The following is a 19,507-nucleotide window of genomic DNA, read 5'->3' on the forward strand; positions in this document are numbered from 1 at the left end:
AAATTCATATCAGGTGCTGGAAGAGTGCATATCAGGTGCTGCCGAGTGCATTTTAGAAACGGAGGGATCACGGCTTTGGGAGGATTTAGGAGGATTTAAAATTCTTATTGGGTGCCATGAGAGAGGAGAGATGGGGGATTGTGGCTTTGTGGGGGAGGGGAAGGATTGGTGTTTCAAATTCTTATTGGGTGCCAGGAAGGAGAGGGTAAGTGGGACTGAAACTTTGCTGGGGCAGGATTTTTTTCAACTTCGAATTGGATGCTGGTAAGTAGAGTGGATCGTTGGCTGTTTTACATTTTTTTGTTTAAGATGGCTTAGCCAGTTAACTCTGATTTTCAGTGCAAGCTGGCTAAGTTTGACACGGTCAGCTACCTGCATAGAGTGGTACTAAATCTAGCCGGTCACATTTTGCTTAGCTAGATTTAGCCAAATTTTCAGCTAAGAGCCAAGCTAGATTAGGCTCAGCTAAAAATTCTCCTATAGATAGCTGGTTGACATTGGCAGCTTATCTTGGCTGCTTAATGGCTATTTAAAATTGACCCCAATGCGAGTCAGTATTGAAGGTGGTCCCTCTCCTAAGTTGTTAACACCTTCAAAGTGCTAAAATGCTAATGAGAATCAATCCTGATGCTAATATTTTGTTTTTCTTTTGCAAACATGACTACTTTTCTCCCCTTCTCCCATCAGATTGTTTAGTGTAATATTGGAGCAATTTACCAAAGAAACGGAAGGAAGCGACCACTCCAGTGGAAAATCCGGTGGTTTTGATGTCAAAGCCCTGAGAGCCTTCCGAGTGCTGCGACCTCTTCGATTAGTGTCAGGAGTGCCCAGTAAGTTCGCTTATTAAAAATCATTTCTAAAATTACTTAAGGTCCCAATGTACTGAAGTTTGCTAAAAGCACTGTTAGCACGCGCAGTCTAGCTTAAACACATTAATGGTATTTTTAACACATGTAAATTAGCTTGCGAGTGTTTTAAAGCAAAAGTTATGCTAATGAGGTAAGGAGATTCAAACATGGTGCAAAGCAGCACATTACCTCTTAGCACAAAGAAAAATAATGCATGTTAAAATTCGCAAAAGGTAACTCAGACCTGTTAGTGCAGAAAAACTTTACACATCAAAGAGTTGGTAGTTAAGTACCGTTGACTAGACATATGAATCGGAACCGGAATCGGTTCGGATTCCGGTTCCGATTCACATGTGGGTTTTTTTGCATCGGCCTGATCGCAGTTTTGTTTATCTGCTGTGACTGAGCCGATAACAAAAAACCTACCCCGACCCTTTAAAACTAACCCCTTAGCTTCCCCCACCCTCCCGACAACCCCCAAAAACTTTTTACAGGTACCTGGTGGTCCAGTGGGGGACCCCCACTGGCAACTTTATAACAAGCCATTTCTACAGTCTTGAAATGCCTTTGAAAATTGTCCTCTGTATCATCTATCCACACAGAATGACATCCACTAATTTGTGCAATGAAAATTTTCATAAAATTTTATGCACCTACTTTTGAAAATTGAAAAGTATGGGATAGATTTTCAAAGTCCCGTGTGTATGTCCATGTGCACGCAGTTCCCGGTGAGCACATGGATGCAGTAGTTTTATAACATGTGTGCGTCGCTGCACACATGTTCTAAAATACGATTCCCGCACGCACATGTGTGCTGGATTTTAATATCCACGTGCGCATGTGCAGGGAGGTGGCGTCTCACACGCACAAGGGGGGGGTGGGGTGTTTAAAAAACAATGTTCGGCAACACGAGAGGGCTTTACCAATTCCCTCCCAGTCCACTCCAATTAAGGAGCCTATCTAGGCTAATTTTGTTTATTTTTCAACTTATTTCCTCTTCGTAGGAGAAATAAGTTCCTCGCACTGGCAGCTGGCCAATGTGCACCTCCCTGGGACAGTGTCTAATGGTGCTGTCCCGGCCGGCCCCCACCCCACCCCCAGCCTGCCCAGACCCCGCCCCCAGCCCGCCCCTTTTGGCTCTGCCAGCACTTCTGCGCGTACCAGCAGATACGCGTGTGGCCGGGCCGTTTCTAAAATGCACTCGGCACGTGCACGGCCAGGCCACACGCATATCTGCCGGGATTTGCATGCACGGCCTTTTGAAAATTTGGGCTTATGAAAGCAAATCCAAGCCCTTCTGCATGTTGGTCCCTGGGAACACCTCCGCTCAGTTTGCGTAAACTTTCATCCAAGCAGGACATACACACATAAGTTTACCTGGATATTGGGCAGGCAACTTTATAACAAGCCATTTCTACAGTCTTGAAATGCCTTTGAAAATTGTCCTCTGTAACCAGTGCCATATCACTGAAAGACTGATGGCAAAATGCATATATCTATAATCTATATCTATATTTTGTTTCTCTTTTAGGTTTACAAGTTGTCTTGAATTCCATCATAAAAGCCATGGTTCCCCTTCTTCACATTGCCCTTTTGGTGTTATTTGTGATTATAATCTATGCTATTATAGGACTGGAACTTTTTATTGGAAAAATGCACACATCTTGCTATTTTGGTGGTACAGGTAGGTAAAAGAGTATTTAAGATCTCAAATAAACAGAGTAGATGCGGTTCAGAAGACATCTTCAAAAGTAAAGCCAAGTCTCTATGATGGTAAAATTAGGGATCTAAATATGTATAACCTGGAGGAAAGGAAACAGACAAGGATGTGACTGAAACAATCAAGTACCTAAAAAAGTATAAATAGTACACCAAAGTCCAGCATTTCTCAGATGAAATTCTAGAATAAATTTGTGATACGAGGCTGGAGAGGGATAGATTCAGTAGTAACAAAGATTATTTCTTCACAGAAAGTTTTGTGGATGCATGGGACTGCCTCCTGAGGCAGGTATTATTGAAATCAAAAAATGTCTTTAGACTTCAGGAAAGCATGGCAGAGCTGTAGCCAGGCAATTTGGCACCTATGTTCAAGTAAAAAAACTGTGTCCTCACCCATTACACAACACATGACACCTCGAGTTGTAGACTCTGTTAAATGTTTGTACAGCAATGCCCATGGCCAGTGCAAGGGTATTAGGCACCCTAGGAAAACCTTACAACCTTGCACCCCCCACACCACCACATTTTAATCACACACAATGAAAAATTTTGCATATAGAGGAAGTAACATCATCATTTCTAATGGACACCTAAATCTTTGCTCCCGTCCCTGAGAAATCCAATCTATAATTAATCACTGGCATCCGAGGTCTAATGACATCATCTAGAGTGTTTTTTGCATGATAAAAGGCTAAAATGGGCACTAAAACAATTTTTGCATGCAAAAATGAATGAGGAGCTCAGCAATGGCATATATGCAACTGAGAGTGCAAGCCATAATCTGCTGGAAGGGGGACATGCACCTTTACCTGTATTGCAAGCTTTGGTGGGGAGTGATACCCCATCCAGAGCTGAATTCCAAAAGTGGTTTTTCCAGCTGCATGCTGACATTAAATCTAACAAACAAGAGCTGTGATCTGTGATGTCTGAATTACGTGAGGAAATGGTGGAGGTTGCCAGATATGAGGAAGAGAATGACACATGTTTGGACACTCGTGGTTTAATAGATAATCTGAGTATTAAATATGATGATCTTCATGCTGAGAACTCAATGCTTTCAGAGAAGTTTAAGAACTTAGAGAATCGGACATGCTTGTGCAATTTACGATTCCGTGAGGGACCAGAGATCCTGGAATACACATTGTAAAAAATACTGTATTACGATTATGCACAGCTCTGTTAGAGTCAGCTGAAGGTGAATTTAATATTGATATTGAATGCACACACAGAGCTTTAGGACAGAGAGCTGGCAATAAACAGCGAGATATTGTTGTGTGCTTCCTTAATTTTGTTGTAAAGGAGTATATTTTTATTACCACGAGAAAGATGACATCATGGCAATGGGAGCAACATTGTATCTCCATTTTCGCAGATCTTTCCCCTGCTACCTTGCATAAAAGACAAGAATTCAGGGAGATCACAACAACCTGTAGGGAAGACTGTGTATATATCATTGATGGAGCCACCACAAAGGTGAAAACGATTCAAGAGACTAAAATGGCATTGCAGGAAGCAGGCTTCATGATAAAGAGAACCTCTCCAATTTACACTGCAGCATCTATAGCGTGTGACAATCGAACCTGATGAAGAGTGGAGAAGGGGGGAAGACAACTTTAGAAGCAATCAGGGAGCTCGAGGCCTATGACAGAGATGTCTTGAAGATATAAAAGAACTTGGCTCTAGGTCTTTTTATTATGACTCTTTAACAGTAACAAGGCTCTTCCTTGTAGCCAGTATCATAGCTGGCAGACATTATTATTTCTATTAGTTACATTTTCACTAAAGTTGGGTTAAGTCTTTTAGTATGCACAGTGAACTAAAGTGTTGCATACATGCATTAATGGTGATTCTTGGGGAGGGGTCTATGGGTCAAGGTATTCACTCCTGCTGTGGGTGAAGATCTACAGTTAGGTTCAGGCAGATCAATGGGGAAAAACAAGTGGGTGGGAAAGGGGAATCTGTAGGGGATATGGAGAGAGAGGAAGGGAAGTTAGCTGGGCCGGCAAATTTGTTGGAAATGGGATTGGATAACATCACACTTCGCTGAGTTCTTTGTTGGTTATCATATGTATACCTTGAAATTGACAATGTTGCTTTTCCTGATGGGTGCAATATTTCTTACATTATGTCTACATCTCATTTTTTTTTCCATTAATGTGAAAGGGCTAAATACCCATTTTCAGAGGCAGCTGTTATAAAGAAAACTATCTTCTATGAATGTTTCAGTAGCATTTATTTAGGAAGTTTGCCTGAAGAAACATTATGAGAATGTAATGGCTTCTGGTGGTTTGCCTTATAGATATTTTGCAGCTGCCTTTGGAACTGAGAAATATGTAGCTACTCTCAAGGTGGGCGGTGACCTTTATAATCTGATTAAGTTATATGCCCACAGTAACGATCTTGGTAGATTTTTTTGATGCATTAACTAAATCCATGGAGTATTGGGTAGAGGGCCGCTTTAGTTTAGGTGGAGATTTCAACCTTACTCGATCTCCAGAGTTAGATAATTCTTCTGGGGGAGTCAAATTTCCAAAATCTACAAGGTGAAACTAAAATAATCGTCTGCAAAAATGGGATCTTATTGATATTTAGAGACAATGTTTTCCTAAAGTTTGAAATTACACCTTTATTTTGAACCTCATAATTTATACTCCCGCATAGTTGAATATTGGTAGAGAATCAATTGTCAATCAGGTGGTGAATACAGATATGTGATCTATAACTTGGTCTGACCATGCTCCTTCTTTTCTCATTTAGACATGAGGAAACGTTTCTCATTTAGACATGAGGAAACGTTATTGGAGACTGAATGACACTTTAATGTCCGATAATAAATATATCATGTAATTACAGAAGAAAATTTCTGATTAATTTCACACTAATGATGTGGAAAATATATTACTGATGATTCTCTGGGAGTGTTTGAAGGCTGTAACATGTGGAAAGTTCATTTCTAGGGCTTCCTATAAAAGAAAGGAAAGAGACAAAAGTTAGGGTGTACCTCATCCTTAGAGTAATAACACAAATGTAATATGTCAGGGGATACGTGTAAGCAATTATCACAGATTAAAAAGAAAGTTAAATCTCTACATTTCTGTTTCAGCTCTCTCCTCCTGTCTTCATCAGTTCCTCTCCTACATCTGTCTAATAATGACCTTTCCGTCTCCTTTTTCTTCATTCTCTTTATCTCTGCCTCTCTATCCACTCATCCAGATGTCATCCCCCTCCTCTCTCCCTCCAGTTCTCTATGCCAATCCTACACTTCTCCAGCTCTCCCCTTTATTGCTCCCTCTCAGTCCGTCCCCCCCCCCCCCTCATTGAGTTGCTGCTTTTACCTCCAGCTGTCTGGCCCCCTTGTCCTTCCTCTCCACAGCTTTATCCTTTCATGTTCTCTTGAAAACTCCTCACTCCCTCATCCCCAGATTCTTCTTATCCCCTGTCCCCCTCTCTCATCTTCCACTGTCATTTTCCAACCAATCATGCTTTCCACCCTTCCCTAGGGCCAGTGTATGGGTATTAGGCACCCTAGGCAAACCTTGCATATTTGCAACCCCCCCCCCCCCCCAATCCTCCCCAGTTGCACCCACTCTGCACACAATTAAAAATTATGCATTTATAATAATGTTACATGAAAAAGGACTTTCTGAGGTAAACATATCAGTTATATTATGTGTATTATATTTATTAGGCTCTGAGATTGTCATAGATTAGCAGGAGGAAGGAAGGGGGTTGTTGCATACCAACTTTCTCCCTTCGCTCTATAATGTACACATGCTCGTTTACACTCTCCATGCTCAATCGAATACATACACAAATACACTCATTCTGTCTCTCACATACTAAATTATACACATAGATGCTCGTTTGCTCTTACATGCTCATACACACACACCTGCTTGTTCACTCTCTCACATGCTTAATCATACAGCACTCATTTGCTTTCTCTCAAATGCACAATCACATGCTCATTTGGTCTCTGTCTCACATGCACAATTATACACAAACGTTCGTTCACTCTCTTCTCTCACATGCACAGTCATACAGGAATGCTCATTCACTCTCTTTTTTTATATGCACAATCACACACATGCTTGTTTGCTCTGTCTCTCACATGCACAATCATACACATACATGCTTGTTCGCTCTTACGTGCTCATATACCCGCTTGTTCACTCTCTCACATGCTTAATCATACACTTATGTGATCATTCGCTCTCCCTCAAATGCATAATCACACATTCTCATTCGGTCTCTTGACTCACATGCACAGTCATACACACATGCTCATTCGGTCCCTGTCTCACATGCACGATCTCACACTTGTTTGCTCTGTCTCTCACATGCACAGTCATACACACACACACACACACTCACACTCATTTACTCTCTGTCTCATATGCTCAATCACACACACACACACACAGGCTTGTTCACACTCTTTTTCTCTCTCTTGCATGCTCAATTATACACCCACACATGCATGTATTTTTGTTCCTCTCTCTTACATGCATGCTCAGTCAAAAACACATACATACGTGCTCGTTCATGATCTCTCCATGGCTCGCGCTTCTCCAGCCCATGGACGGAGGGGGGTTCGTGGAACCAGGACTCTTTAGAGACCTGCCCGTTTCTATTGAGATAGTAACCTGTGCCTCTCCGTGCCTGAAAACAGCACTTCGCACTGTACAGCCAGAGCCCACTGCCTCCTCCCCCTCCCCCTCCCGTCACTGCTCGCAGTGTTACACGGAGCCCATGGCGAGCTCTCACCATCACTTTGCAAAAGTTTACTTTTCTTGAGCTTGCGCCTGTGACAGGCAGAAAGTCGGGAGCCCAGCCAGCTCTTATCCTGACTGCCGATGGAGGGAGGGGGTTTCACGGGAAGCCAATATTTCTTCTTTAGGCATTTGCTATTCCTAAATGCTGGGCAGTGGAGGAGACCAACGCTGCTAACATGCCACGCTTTTCCTGACTTCTGGGGGTGGGAGGTGGATGCTGTTGCTTGCAGCTCCATGGCTGCATTTCTGACTGTCGGGATGGAGTGGGAGGCTGATGCTTCTGTTTTTGGCCCCGTGGGTCACTCTCTGTTCTTGCCTGCAGAATCAGATAGAAGGAGAGGGCAGCAGCATTGGTGATGTTTTTGCCCGATTTGACTCACTGTCCCCCAACGACAGTTTTGAGGGTAGATGGGATACCAGCAGCAGGCACAGTAGCTTTTCTCCTGGCACACAGCTCCGCTTGAGGCTCCAAAGCAGTATTGGATGGTGTGGAGGTGAGGTGGATCTTCCAGTAATTTATGAGAGAAATGGCGCCTCTGGTAGTTGGCGCCTATGGTCTCGGCCATATCGGCCATAGGCTAGCTACGATTCTGCCAGCTTTAGCCTTAGATCTCCTCCTTGCTGGCCACCAAGGGCTCAACCTGCGGGCAAGGTGGGTGGTATAGGCTGAAGATCCTCTAGTCTCTTCTGCCCCTGGAGTCCTAGACTGTTCCTATGGGGGTGTCCCAGCTGAGCTGGGTCCTCAGCCCTAACAACTGCTTGTTTTAGTCCATTTGTACAGTTCCTTCTGAGAGAGACAGATTAATTAATGTTGTGATTGACTTAGTGATAACCCTGTGTATTTGTTTCAGGTTGCTGGCTGGAATTGGTTCATATGGGTTTAATTTTAGTAATGATTTGACTAATTTCCAGCTTCAATACTCTGTCAAACACGGACCACGCAACTATGCCACTTGATTCTTCAGGTGTTTTTATTATGGTACAGTTAGAAAATTGAGCCTTCAGCTTATTGATTTTGTCTAGGAGTGCGATTGCATATTCGTTAAAGGAGGCTTTTGTGTAGTTGTCATTTCTAGTTATGGAAGATGTTGGGGCTTTAATTGTTTAACAACATCAAAGAGCAGTTTAGAATTGAATATGACCCTGTGGATTTGTTTGGCATAGTAATCTTTTTCTTTTTACAGAATAAAGAGACTTTAAAGTATAAATCAAAATGTTCAGACACAAACTGAACTGGAAACTGCAACAAGCCAAATTTTGTATGCACCTCAACACTGGAAAAACAGAAGCATTACCCTTCCTCACAGAATAATAAAATTAGTAAAACTATACCAATAAAAAGAATAATTCAAAACTAATTAATAGAATAACATTCAATTAAAATATAAAAATTTTCCAAACACCTATAAAATATATCAAAACAGACACTTCAAATAACACCCAACAATTAAAACAAATAAGGATTATAAAAAATCCCCTGTTATCCATACCTGGGAACTTTTGATTTCCAGATGCCTTGAAATTATCATGGATTAGCAGGCAGAGAAGAAGGGTTATTGTGCACACACATACTCCTTCTCAAACATATATGCTCACTCTCTCGCAAATATACAATACAAGCAGTCTCTCACACCCACATACACACATGCTCTTTTTCTCTCTCTCTCACACATACACACATGCTTTCTCTCACTCGTACTACACAGATGCTCCCTCTCACTCTCGCATACACACATGCTCTCTCTCTCTCTCTCCCACACATGTTTTTTCTCCCACACACATAGACACATACTCTCTCTCTCACTATCCCACAAACATACACCCATGCTCTCTCTCACCCTCCCCTTTAAACAGCAGGCAGCAGCAGTCTCCTTTTTTTAGCCCCCGTGGCCAAGGGAACAACTTTTAGCCACAGGGGCCAACCCAGATCTAGCCTTGGACTCCTTCTGGCAGGGCAGGGCATGCTCCTTCTCCTCCTGTGAAGCAGTACAGCCCCATCAAAATCAACAGCATGGTCATAGGAGCCTTAGTAAATGGAAAAGCAGCGCAGCGCTGCTAGAATCAGCAGTGTGGCTGGTGGCGCCGCGCTGCTTTTTCCACATAATAAGGCCCAGTCAACCATGCTGTCAATTTTGGTGCGGCTGCGCTACGTTTTACCTTACTGAGGCCCCGCTGGCTGCACTGGGCTGAAAAAAGTTGCGTGTACCGGCCAACTGCCGGTGCGCAATCCCAAGCACAGCAGCAAATGGCCAATGTGCCTGGAGCCTCTGGCCCCACCCCCACCCCGGACCGCCCCTTTTTGCAAGCCCCGGGACTTACACGCATCCCGGGGCTTTACATGCGCACGTAACCTTTATAAAATCCGGCACTATGTGTATACCACTCCCAGTCCTTTCCCACTCCAGAAAGATTGAATTCCTGGAAATGAGCATCAGTCCTTTATATATATGCCATCTGTATATATTTCTTTGGCTGAACCATGATATATGAAAAAAAGTTACACTTTGGTAAAAAAAATGAAAACATAGCATTTTATAACTGATTTAAATTATGGATACAATGGAAAATCCAGATTGTGGTTTCACTTCTTAGGCTAATAAAAGAGGAGACTGACTACAGCAGCCCTGAGAGGAGTTGTGTAAGATGAGCAGGCACTCTTCCTCCACTCACGTGTACTGGCACTGGATTCAGAAAACATAGGTGAAGGAGAGCATAATGTCGACCTACTGTGCCACTAGTTTGAGAAGGTAGCTGGTAGGTTTCATCCTTCTGGTGTAGTATTTGAATTAATGCACAGAAGTAGACTTCTAAGGGACAGAACTGAATTTCTGCTGATCTAGCCTGAATAATATCTTTTTTTGCAATGTAAGGAAAATTCAGTGGGCAAAATATCTCCAATTATTTGTCCCTTGAGGTGAGTCAGGAATCTTGCAGAGCAGTGGTCAGTATGAACAGAGGAACTGAAGGTCTTTTACCAAAAAACAAACTCTATAGATCATGTCAGTAAAGTCTTCAAGTTACTGCCATCTGTGAATCATAATTTAGTGTGCAATTAGTTTATTGTTTCCTTACCCTAAAAAAAAACTAATTTAAAATGGGCCTTTTTCCATTGCAATACTACTTATATTTTCTCTCTTTTTAAAGCTATTCAGAAACGTTTTGGCTGGACAATGATTTAGTTAATGGATGTATAATAAATGAACATTTTTTTATCCTTTTCAGAGATACTATCTGAGGATGAACCAGCACCTTGTGCAATCTCAGGGAATGGGCGCACATGTCCCGTTAATGGCTCAGAATGTAAGAGCGGATGGGTTGGACCAAATGGAGGCATAACCAACTTTGATAATTTTGCCTTTGCAATGTTAACAGTGTTCCAGTGTATAACAATGGAAGGATGGACTGATGTTTTGTACTGGGTAAGTAGCCTGACAATTGAAGAGATACACTCTGCGGTTTGCCATTCTTAGTAAGCCAAGAAGCCCTGAAATCTAAGTTTCATTTGGAGAAAGCATTAAGGAGACACAGTTATATACTGCTTCTAGTCCCAATATCTCACTAGCTTCTTCAGGCTAAGTACCCATCAAGAAATAAATATAAATTATTTTTCCTTTGAAAGCAATTGTAGCAGAATTTATCTTTTTTCAGTTGAAGCAGAACATCTCTATTGTTATGTACAGGGTAATGCAAAAATATATAAACATGCTTATATTGAGTAGTAGCAGTATACAGAAACAGCAGCTTCAAGAATACAATTGCTCTTGTTTGCTTGAGTAGGATCTCACATTTTCCATGTACAGGCATGAATTGTCCATTACATGTGTTATGAATTGGAGAGTGGACCCCTGTTCCGAGGTAGAGTCAGCACTGCCGATAAGGGAGTTAACCCTTGTCGGTCTCTACCGTCTGATGGCAAGTCCTGTTGGAGAGGTAGAGCTGAAGACTTCACCCTGGAAGCTCGTGAAACCCCCCCAGGAGGAGCCCGTAGGGGCACAGCCGCTGGGACTTAGACTCCCTGAAGAATGAAGATGGTCTGGATGCAGGCGCCTCCTGCAGGTCATGGTTTCCAGACGGCTGGTGCCTCCAGCAGGTCGTGAGAAGTCAGGGAGTATACTTGAAGAATAGTCCCAGTCCAGTCCAAGGGTCGAAGTTCAGAGAGAGGTCGAGAGCCGGTCCAGGAGCAGACGGGAGAATGGTCTGAAGCCAATCCAGGAACAAGAAGGAGAAGGGTCCAGAGCCAGTCCATGTCAAAGCCAGAAAATCACTACTACCAGTCCAAGGGTCAGGAGCCAAAGAATCAGTCCAACGGGAAGAAGAGCAGAAGCGGGGCAAGAAGCAGATCCGGAACACCAAACAGGCAAGGTCTGAGGAGCAGACCTTGCCTTAAATACCTGGAAGAAGGGAGGAGTCTTCAGGAGGGAGCCACAACATTTCCTGTTGTGGCCTCTTTAAATCTATTCTTCAGCCGCGTGCGCAGCCCTATGCAGCCAGGAAGTGGGAGGAATCATCGCAACCCTGCTGGGCTCCGCGGCCGGCCCGGGCAGCGACCAAGGCTGCGAGAGGAACGCTGAAGGAGGCTCCCTGCTCCTGCAGGAGCCCCCGAGTCCACCCTGCATCATGGGTGAGTACTTGTTCCCGGCTGCGGGCCGCCGCAGCCGGCGGCCATGACTGTCGGCCCCGGTCGCGGTTTGCCATGGCCGGCGGTCATAACAACATGTGGATGATGTCATTCGACAGTGCTGACTTGAACTCAGCTTAGAGCTCAGTAAAACTTTATTGAGTATGCGCAGGAGTCCTCATGCACATGCTGCTTCATGAGCCCCTCAGTCTTTCTTTGTCCGAGCTACTGCATGAATGTGTCCCAATCTCTCCTTTAAGAATGTTATGCCCATCGGTTGCAGACGGCTGTGAGCGCGCTTACTCACATCTTGCACCGTCCTGCTTCCCCTTCCAGGCCTGCTGGTGTCGTGGGCTAGTCTTTGCCGCCATGGCCCCCATGGCTCCTTGTGGTGGTCAAGACGCCACCGCTCTCCACGCTGACTCTAGGCCTTCCTAGGTGCGCGTGTGTGCCACCGGAGCCTCTTTTAAAGTCTCTTTGGCAGGAACCTCGGGGGCATCCCGGATTGATGACATCATTATATCTTAGTACTTAAGCTCCACCTTTGCCCTCATCTAGCCGACTTGGCAACGAGTTCCATTACTTCTCTACGAGCCTCTGTGACTGCCATTCCTGTGGTGACACAATCGGACCTTGGACTCTAGACCCTGCCTGGTACCCGCTCCTCGGGGGCCAGCATGCGCCTTCCTCGGAGACTTGGTCTCCTGGCCCTGCGCCTTCTAGTAAGTCCTATCCTGCCAGTTCCCTGCTCCTCGGGACTGCCTCTGGGAACACCTTCGCCATCTGGGAGTTCTACCTCTGTGCTTCCCGCTCCTTGGGACAGTGCCAGTGTTCTCTACTGTGACTGGGTTTCCCCGCTCCTTGGGGAAATGCCCACAATACTCTGCTGTGACTGCCAGCGCTTCCCCGCTCCTCAGGGTATCGTCCTCGTTTTTTACTTTGGGCTACCGGGGCTTCCCCGCTTTTCGGGGCAGCACCCTTGTTTCCATCATCAGTCAATGCCGGTGTCTCCCGCTCCTCAGTCTGCCCTACATCCTCATCTGGAGACCTGTCTTGGGCTTCCCCGCTCCACAGGTTGGCCTATATTATCGCATCAGTACCTCCTTCGCTATCTGGCTCCGCTTCCCAGGGCTGCGCTCTTGTATACCTCCTGCACGTCCTGTGTCGCACTTCCCGCCTAGCACCATCTCCTCCGGAGGTCTCTGCTCAGGTACTGTTTCCAGTCTTTTATGAACTATGGGGTTCCCTCATGGCCGTGCCTCCTGCCTGCTCCTTGGGATCTCTCCACAGTCTCTACCTGAACTCTGCTGTGCCTGACCTCGCCTCCTGACAGTGTAGACCTGTGGGGCTTTTCTCCACAGGTAGTGACAACACTCACCTCAGGCCAACACTCACCACAAACCTACTAACCATTACAGATTGCCAAGTGGATGGACCTAGCAGAGGTCTTGGCCCTCCAGGCCATTCCTGGCCTGGCACAGTGAACAGCAAAAATTCTTGGAGTCTCTGGCAGCGGACATAGACAATCTGCGCACTCATTTAGATGCTACCGTGACTGTCACCACCACATCTATCAAGCTCAATACCTCCACCTCTACGCCGGTTCCTCGACTGTCTGTGCCCTTGCTGGCACCTCCACGCTTCTCAGGGAACCCTCTTATGTGCAGGGATTTCTTGAATCAATGCACTTCTGTCTGCAACCAGCCTACTTCCCAGATGATCACCAAGACTACATACGTCCTTTCCTTATTGGATGGTAAGGCCTTGGCTGGGCGTCACCCCTCTGGGAGCTAGCTGACCCAGTCCATCATCTCCCAGGATTCCTGGCCCTGTTTCGGTCCATCTTTGAAGAACCTGGCCATAGAGCCATTTCCGGATCATCTCTTCTATCTCCAACAAGGCTCTCGTCCATTGACGGACTACGTTATTGAATTCAGAACTCTTGCCTCAGAACTCCACTGGGACTCCAACTGTCTGCGCTCCATCTTCCTCAAAGGTCTAAATCCTCGGATTAAGGATGAGCTGGTGGCCCGTGAATTGCCCTCATCTTTGGACTCTTTGATAGACCTCACTGGATGGATTGACCGTCTCCTATAAGAATGCTCTCAGGAGTCCCGAGCGTGCTGGAAGTCTATCTCAGGCACATCTCATACCCGATTTTTTTTGTCTCCCAGAGTGAACATTCCGCAGAATCCAGCAGAGGAAGAACCCATGCAGATAGGTTGGAGCAGACTTTCTCCAAGGGAGTGACAACGTCGCCAGTAATCCGGCCTCTGTCTGTACTGCGACCAACCTGGCCATGCCACCGCATCTTGTCCGGTCCATCTGGGAAACTCCCAGGCCTAGGTTCTGCTGGAGGACTCCTCCTAGACCTGACTTCACCGTCTCCTCCATTGACTGTTCCCATGTCCATTAAGATGGGCAACCAGGAGTTTTACACCTTGGCATTGGTGGACTCTGGGGCTGGTGAGAATTTCATATTGAGACAACTTGCCGAACACTTGTGGATTCCCACCATCCATTCTCCGGTGCCCTTGCTACTCTCGTCGATCCATGGTGAACTTCTCCCTGGTGGTTACCCACACCATGGCTCCAATCCAGCTATGCACTAGGACCCTGCATGTGGAGACCATTTCTTTTTGTATCTTGGACAGGGCTATCCATCCTGTAGTTTTGGGACTGCCTTGGCTACAGCAGCACACTCCACAGTTCGATTGGGCCACTGCATAGCTCTCTCGTTGGGGCCCCTCCTGCTATGAAAACTGCCTAGTCCGACTCTCCACTGCCTTGTATGACTACCTCGCCCTTACTTCCTGGCCTTCCACTGCAATATGCCTCGTTCTCCGATGTGTTCTCTAAGAAGGCCACAGATTCTCTACCCTCCTCACCGCTCCTACGACTGCACAATAAATTTGCTGCCTAACACAGAGCCTCCTCGGGGTAGAATCTATCCTCTCTCGCAAACAGAGATCCAAGCCATGTCTGAATATATCCGTGAGAACCTGGCCAAAGGGTTCATTTGGCCCTCCAAGTTTCCCGCCGGAGCAGGATTTTTCTTTATAGGGAAAAAAGATTGTTCCCTTCATCGATTACCGAGGCCTAAATGAAATCACGCTCAAGGATCGCTACCCACTGCCTCTTATCTCTGAGTTCTTTCACAGGCTTCACGGAGCAAAAATCTTCTCAAAATTGGATCTCCGCAGAGCATTCAATCTGATTCTTATCCGCGAGGGTGACGAGTAGAAGACCGCCTTTAACACACGAGATGGCCATTTCGAATACTTCGTGATGCCCTTCAGGCTTTGCAACGCCCCCGCAGTATTCCAAAACCTGATGAACGAGGTCTTCAGAGATATGCTGTACCTATGCGTAGTCTTATACCTCAATGACATCCTAGTCTTCTCGCAAGACCTTCAAACTCATCGCCAGGATGTCTTTCGTGTCCTCCAGTGCCTGCGATATAACCAACTTTTTGCCAAGATTGAGAAGTGCTCCTTCAAGCAAGAGACTGTTTCTTTTCTTGGCTACGTGGAGTCTGGCCAGGGGTTTTGAATGGACCCTCAGAAATTAAGGAGCATCAACCTACAAGCCTCAAGGCACTCCAGAGATTCCTTGGCTTCGCCAATTACTATTGCTCCTTTATTCACCACTATTCCACCCTGACTGCACCATTCATGGCCATGACTCGCAAGGGGGCCAACCCCTCTTGGTGATCCCCTGAAGCCATGACTGCCTTCCAGGCCCTAAAGTATGCCTTCTTCAAGGAACCTTGTCCCTGCCACCCGGACCCTACATGACCGTTTGTTGTCAAGTCGACGCCTCCAATGTTGGAGTAGATGCCATACTGAGTCAATACTCAACTACCCATACATTACACCCTTGTTCATTTTTTTTCCCGGTGCTTCTCACCGGCAGAACGTAATTATGCCATTGGGGAAAAAGAACTGCTGGCCATCAAACTGGCCTTTGAAGTATGGTGACCTTGGCTCGAGGGAGCTCAACACCAGATCACCGTATACACAGATCATAAAATTCTCATGTATCTACATCATGCTCAGCGTTTAAATCATCACCAGACCCGTTGGCCCCTCTTCTTTACCCGATTCAATTTCATACTGCATTACTGCCCGGGCAATAAAAATGGTCATGCCGACGTGCTTTCCAGGTCTTTTGTCACAGAGGACATGCATGATTCCCCGCGGCACATAATAGACCCTGCCAAGGTCATTCTCGCCACACCTATCCCGTGCCACCAGGGAAGACAGTGGTTTCTCGCCAGCTACGAAGGAGGGTGCTACAATGGGCCAATGACTCTTTGACCGCAGGGCATCCAGGCCAATCTAGAACTCTCTCCACTCTGCAGCGGTACTACTGGTGGTCTACCATACGAAAGGATACCCAAGCTTAGGTTGAGTCCTGTCCTACGTGTGCCTGTCATAAACCTCTAAGGTGAAAAGCACATAGGGATAGTACAAAATAATTCTCTATCTTTCTAATGAATACATATACACAGAGAATAAATTGTACATACAATTTTAAATACACTATATGTATAAACTATTAATATCGCAAAATCTAGAACATCCTATCTAAACAATTAAAAACTATCTAATCACACAACACACTCACACATTCATACCACTTTAAAACCAACAGCACCTGTAAATATAGTGACCATAAATACACTTTTCAATTTATAGAACTGTTTTTGTACACCAGTATTTTTCACTATCTTATATTTATTTATTTATTTATTTGCAGTTTTTATATACCGACATTTGTTTAGTAACCTCACATCTGTTTATTATATACCGACATTTGTTTAGTAACCTCACATCGGTTTATTTTCAATCTGTTTATGATCCAACCGGAAACGACAAACATCACAGGTCAAACATTCTTAGACCTGTGATGTTTGTCGGTTCTTTGACATGTGATGTTTGTCGGTTCCGGTTGGATCATAAACAGATTGAAAATATGGAATATAAGCTACAAGATTGACAAGTGTAGTTGAGACGGATATCTTGAAGTAAAAGCTTTTTGCGATTATAAGTTGAGATTTGAAGGTGTGGAGAGAGGACACCCTGGATATTATTATATTGACGAGTCCCTGAGGAAGCCCCAGGTAGGGGGGTGAAACAAAGATCTTTGTCAGACCAGGAGGAACATGATCGTTCTTCATGATGGAAATTAGAAGAGAATTCCTAGTTGGGAGATCTGGATAAGAATTTTGGATTGATTTATAAGCGGGGAGTTGATACAGAATACAATCGCTACTGATATTAGTTGTTATAAGATAGTGAAAAATACTGGTATACAAAAATAGTTGTATAAATTGAAAAGTGTATTTATGGTCACTATGTTTACAGGTGCTATTGGTTTTAAAGTGGTATGAATGTGTGAGTGTGTTGTGTGATTAGATAGTTGTTAAATGTTTAGATAGGATGTTCTAATTTTGCGATATTAATAAAGTTTATACATATAGTATATTTAAAATTGTATGTACAATTTATTCTCTGTGTATGTCATAAACCTCCAGCAGGGAAACCCTGGGGACTCTTGCAACCACTTCCCATTCCGAGCGAGCCTTGGATGCATATCGCAATGGACTTTATAGTGGATTTGCCTGTCTCCAAAGGTAACAATACCATATGGGTAACTGTCGACCGGTTCTCCAAAATGGCCCACTTCATGGCTCTGCCTGGTCTACCTTCAGCACTTCAACTCACCAAACTGTTCTTTCAACATGTGTTCCAGCTCCACGGCCTCCCCAAGCATATACTCTCGGACTGTGGAGTCCAATTCACTTCATACTTCTGGATATCCCTTTGCAAGAAACTCAATGTTTCATTAGATTTCACCTCGGCCTACCATCCTCAAGCCAATGGCCAAACGGAGAGGACTAATAGGACCTTAAAACAATTCTTGCGAGCTTACAAGAGGCTCCGGCAGGATGACTGGGACGACCTTCTCCCATGGGCGGAATTCTTACTAAACTCCCATCAGTCTGCCTGCACTGATTCGTCTCCATTCCAGGTGGTCTATGGTCGCCAGCCTTTGCCATCACTCCCACTCCCGCTGTCCATGGCATCACCTGCAGCTCAAGCGACTGCTCAAGAATTGCACTAATTGTGGTGTAACACCCAACAGCTGCTCCAACAGGTTGCCCAGAGATCGAAGAAGGCCTTTGATGCCCATCACCACGAAGCACCCCAGTTCCAACCTAGGGATAAGGTATGGCTCAGTACCAAATTCATCCAACTCAAGCTGCCTTCAGCTCACTTCACCCCCAGATATATTGGACCCTTTCTGATGATCCGCCGTCTGGGTCCTGTTATTTATCGACTCCAGCTACCTTCCTCACTCAAGATACACATTGCCTTCCATGTTTCCAAATGGAGGCATAACCAACTTTGATAATTTTGCCTTTGCAATGTTAACTGTGTTCCAGTGTATAACAATGGAAGGATGAACTGATGTTTTGTACTGGGTAAGTAGCCTGACAGCTGAAGCCAAGAAGCTCTGAAATCTAAGTTTCATTTGGAGAAAGCACTAAGGAGACACCGTATATACTGCTTCTAGTCCCAATATCTCACTAGCTTCTTCAGGCTAAGTACCCATAAAGAAATAAATATAAATTATTTTTCCTTTGAAAGCAATTGTAGCAGAATTTATTTTTTTCAGTTGAAGCAGAACATCTCTCTTGTTTTGTACAGGGTAATGCAAAAATATATAAATATGTGTATGTTGAGTAGTAGCAGTATACAGAAACAGTAGCTTCAAGAATACAATTGCTCTTATTTGCTTGAGTATCTCACGTTTTCCATGTACAGACATGAATTAGCCATTACATGTGGCTGATGTCATTCGACAGTGCTGACATGAACTCAGCTTAAAGCTCAGTAAAACTTTATTGAGCATGTGCAGGAGGCCTCACTCACATGCTGCCTCATGAGCCCATCAGTCTTTGTTTGTCCGAGCTACTGCATGGATGTGTCCCAATCTCTCCTTTAAGAATGTTATGCCTGTCGGTCGCAGACGGTTGCGACCACGGTTACTCACATCCTGCACCGTCCTGCTTCCCTCTCCAGGCCTGCTCGCAGAGTGGGCTAGTCTTTGCCGCCAAGTCCCCCATGGCTCCTCATGATGGTCAAGACGTGCACGCCACCAGAGCTCTTGGGCAGGCATTAATTCCTGAGCGTAAAATGTGCGGATCGGGCGCACATTTTTTTTCCTTATCTGGGGCGAATAGCTAATAGCCTCATCAACAGAAATGGACTGAACTGAAAAACATTAAACAAAACAAAAAATGAACAAAACAAAAAAAGAAAACCAAAACAAATTTTTTTGCATGTGGTGAACGCTATTAGTTTTTGGGGGGGGGGGGGGTTGGACACGTGTTTTGGACGCACTAAACCCCTTATTGTAGATGTGTCCAAAATGCGCGTCCAACCATGAGTTAAACTGTGCACTCGGTTGAGCGGGCTTTACTATATTGGCCTGAATGTTTGCATATAGGTGAATTTTAAAAGCTTGGTGTGCACCAA

General features: G+C 44.9%; 1 protein-coding gene across 11 annotated transcripts in view; it reads left to right on the top strand.

Annotated features, from left to right (window-relative positions):
* Positions 1–19,507, top strand: part of CACNA1D (calcium voltage-gated channel subunit alpha1 D) — a 513,308-nt gene that overhangs the window by 207,891 nt on the left and 285,910 nt on the right. For 10 of the 11 annotated variants that reach the window (XM_029600875.1, XM_029600887.1, XM_029600877.1 and 7 more), the window contains exons 4-6: positions 688–830; positions 2,380–2,532; positions 10,565–10,761. In XM_029600875.1, coding sequence (XP_029456735.1) covers positions 688–830; positions 2,380–2,532; positions 10,565–10,761 — 493 coding nt within the window. Of the gene's footprint in view, positions 1–687; positions 831–2,379; positions 2,533–10,564; positions 10,762–18,351; positions 18,451–19,507 lie in introns of those variants that run through there. The other variant, XM_029600885.1, reaches the window with a different exon arrangement.

Source organism: Rhinatrema bivittatum, chromosome 4 (assembly GCF_901001135.1).
Source record: "Rhinatrema bivittatum chromosome 4, aRhiBiv1.1, whole genome shotgun sequence".
Taxonomy (NCBI): Eukaryota; Metazoa; Chordata; class Amphibia; order Gymnophiona; family Rhinatrematidae; genus Rhinatrema; species Rhinatrema bivittatum.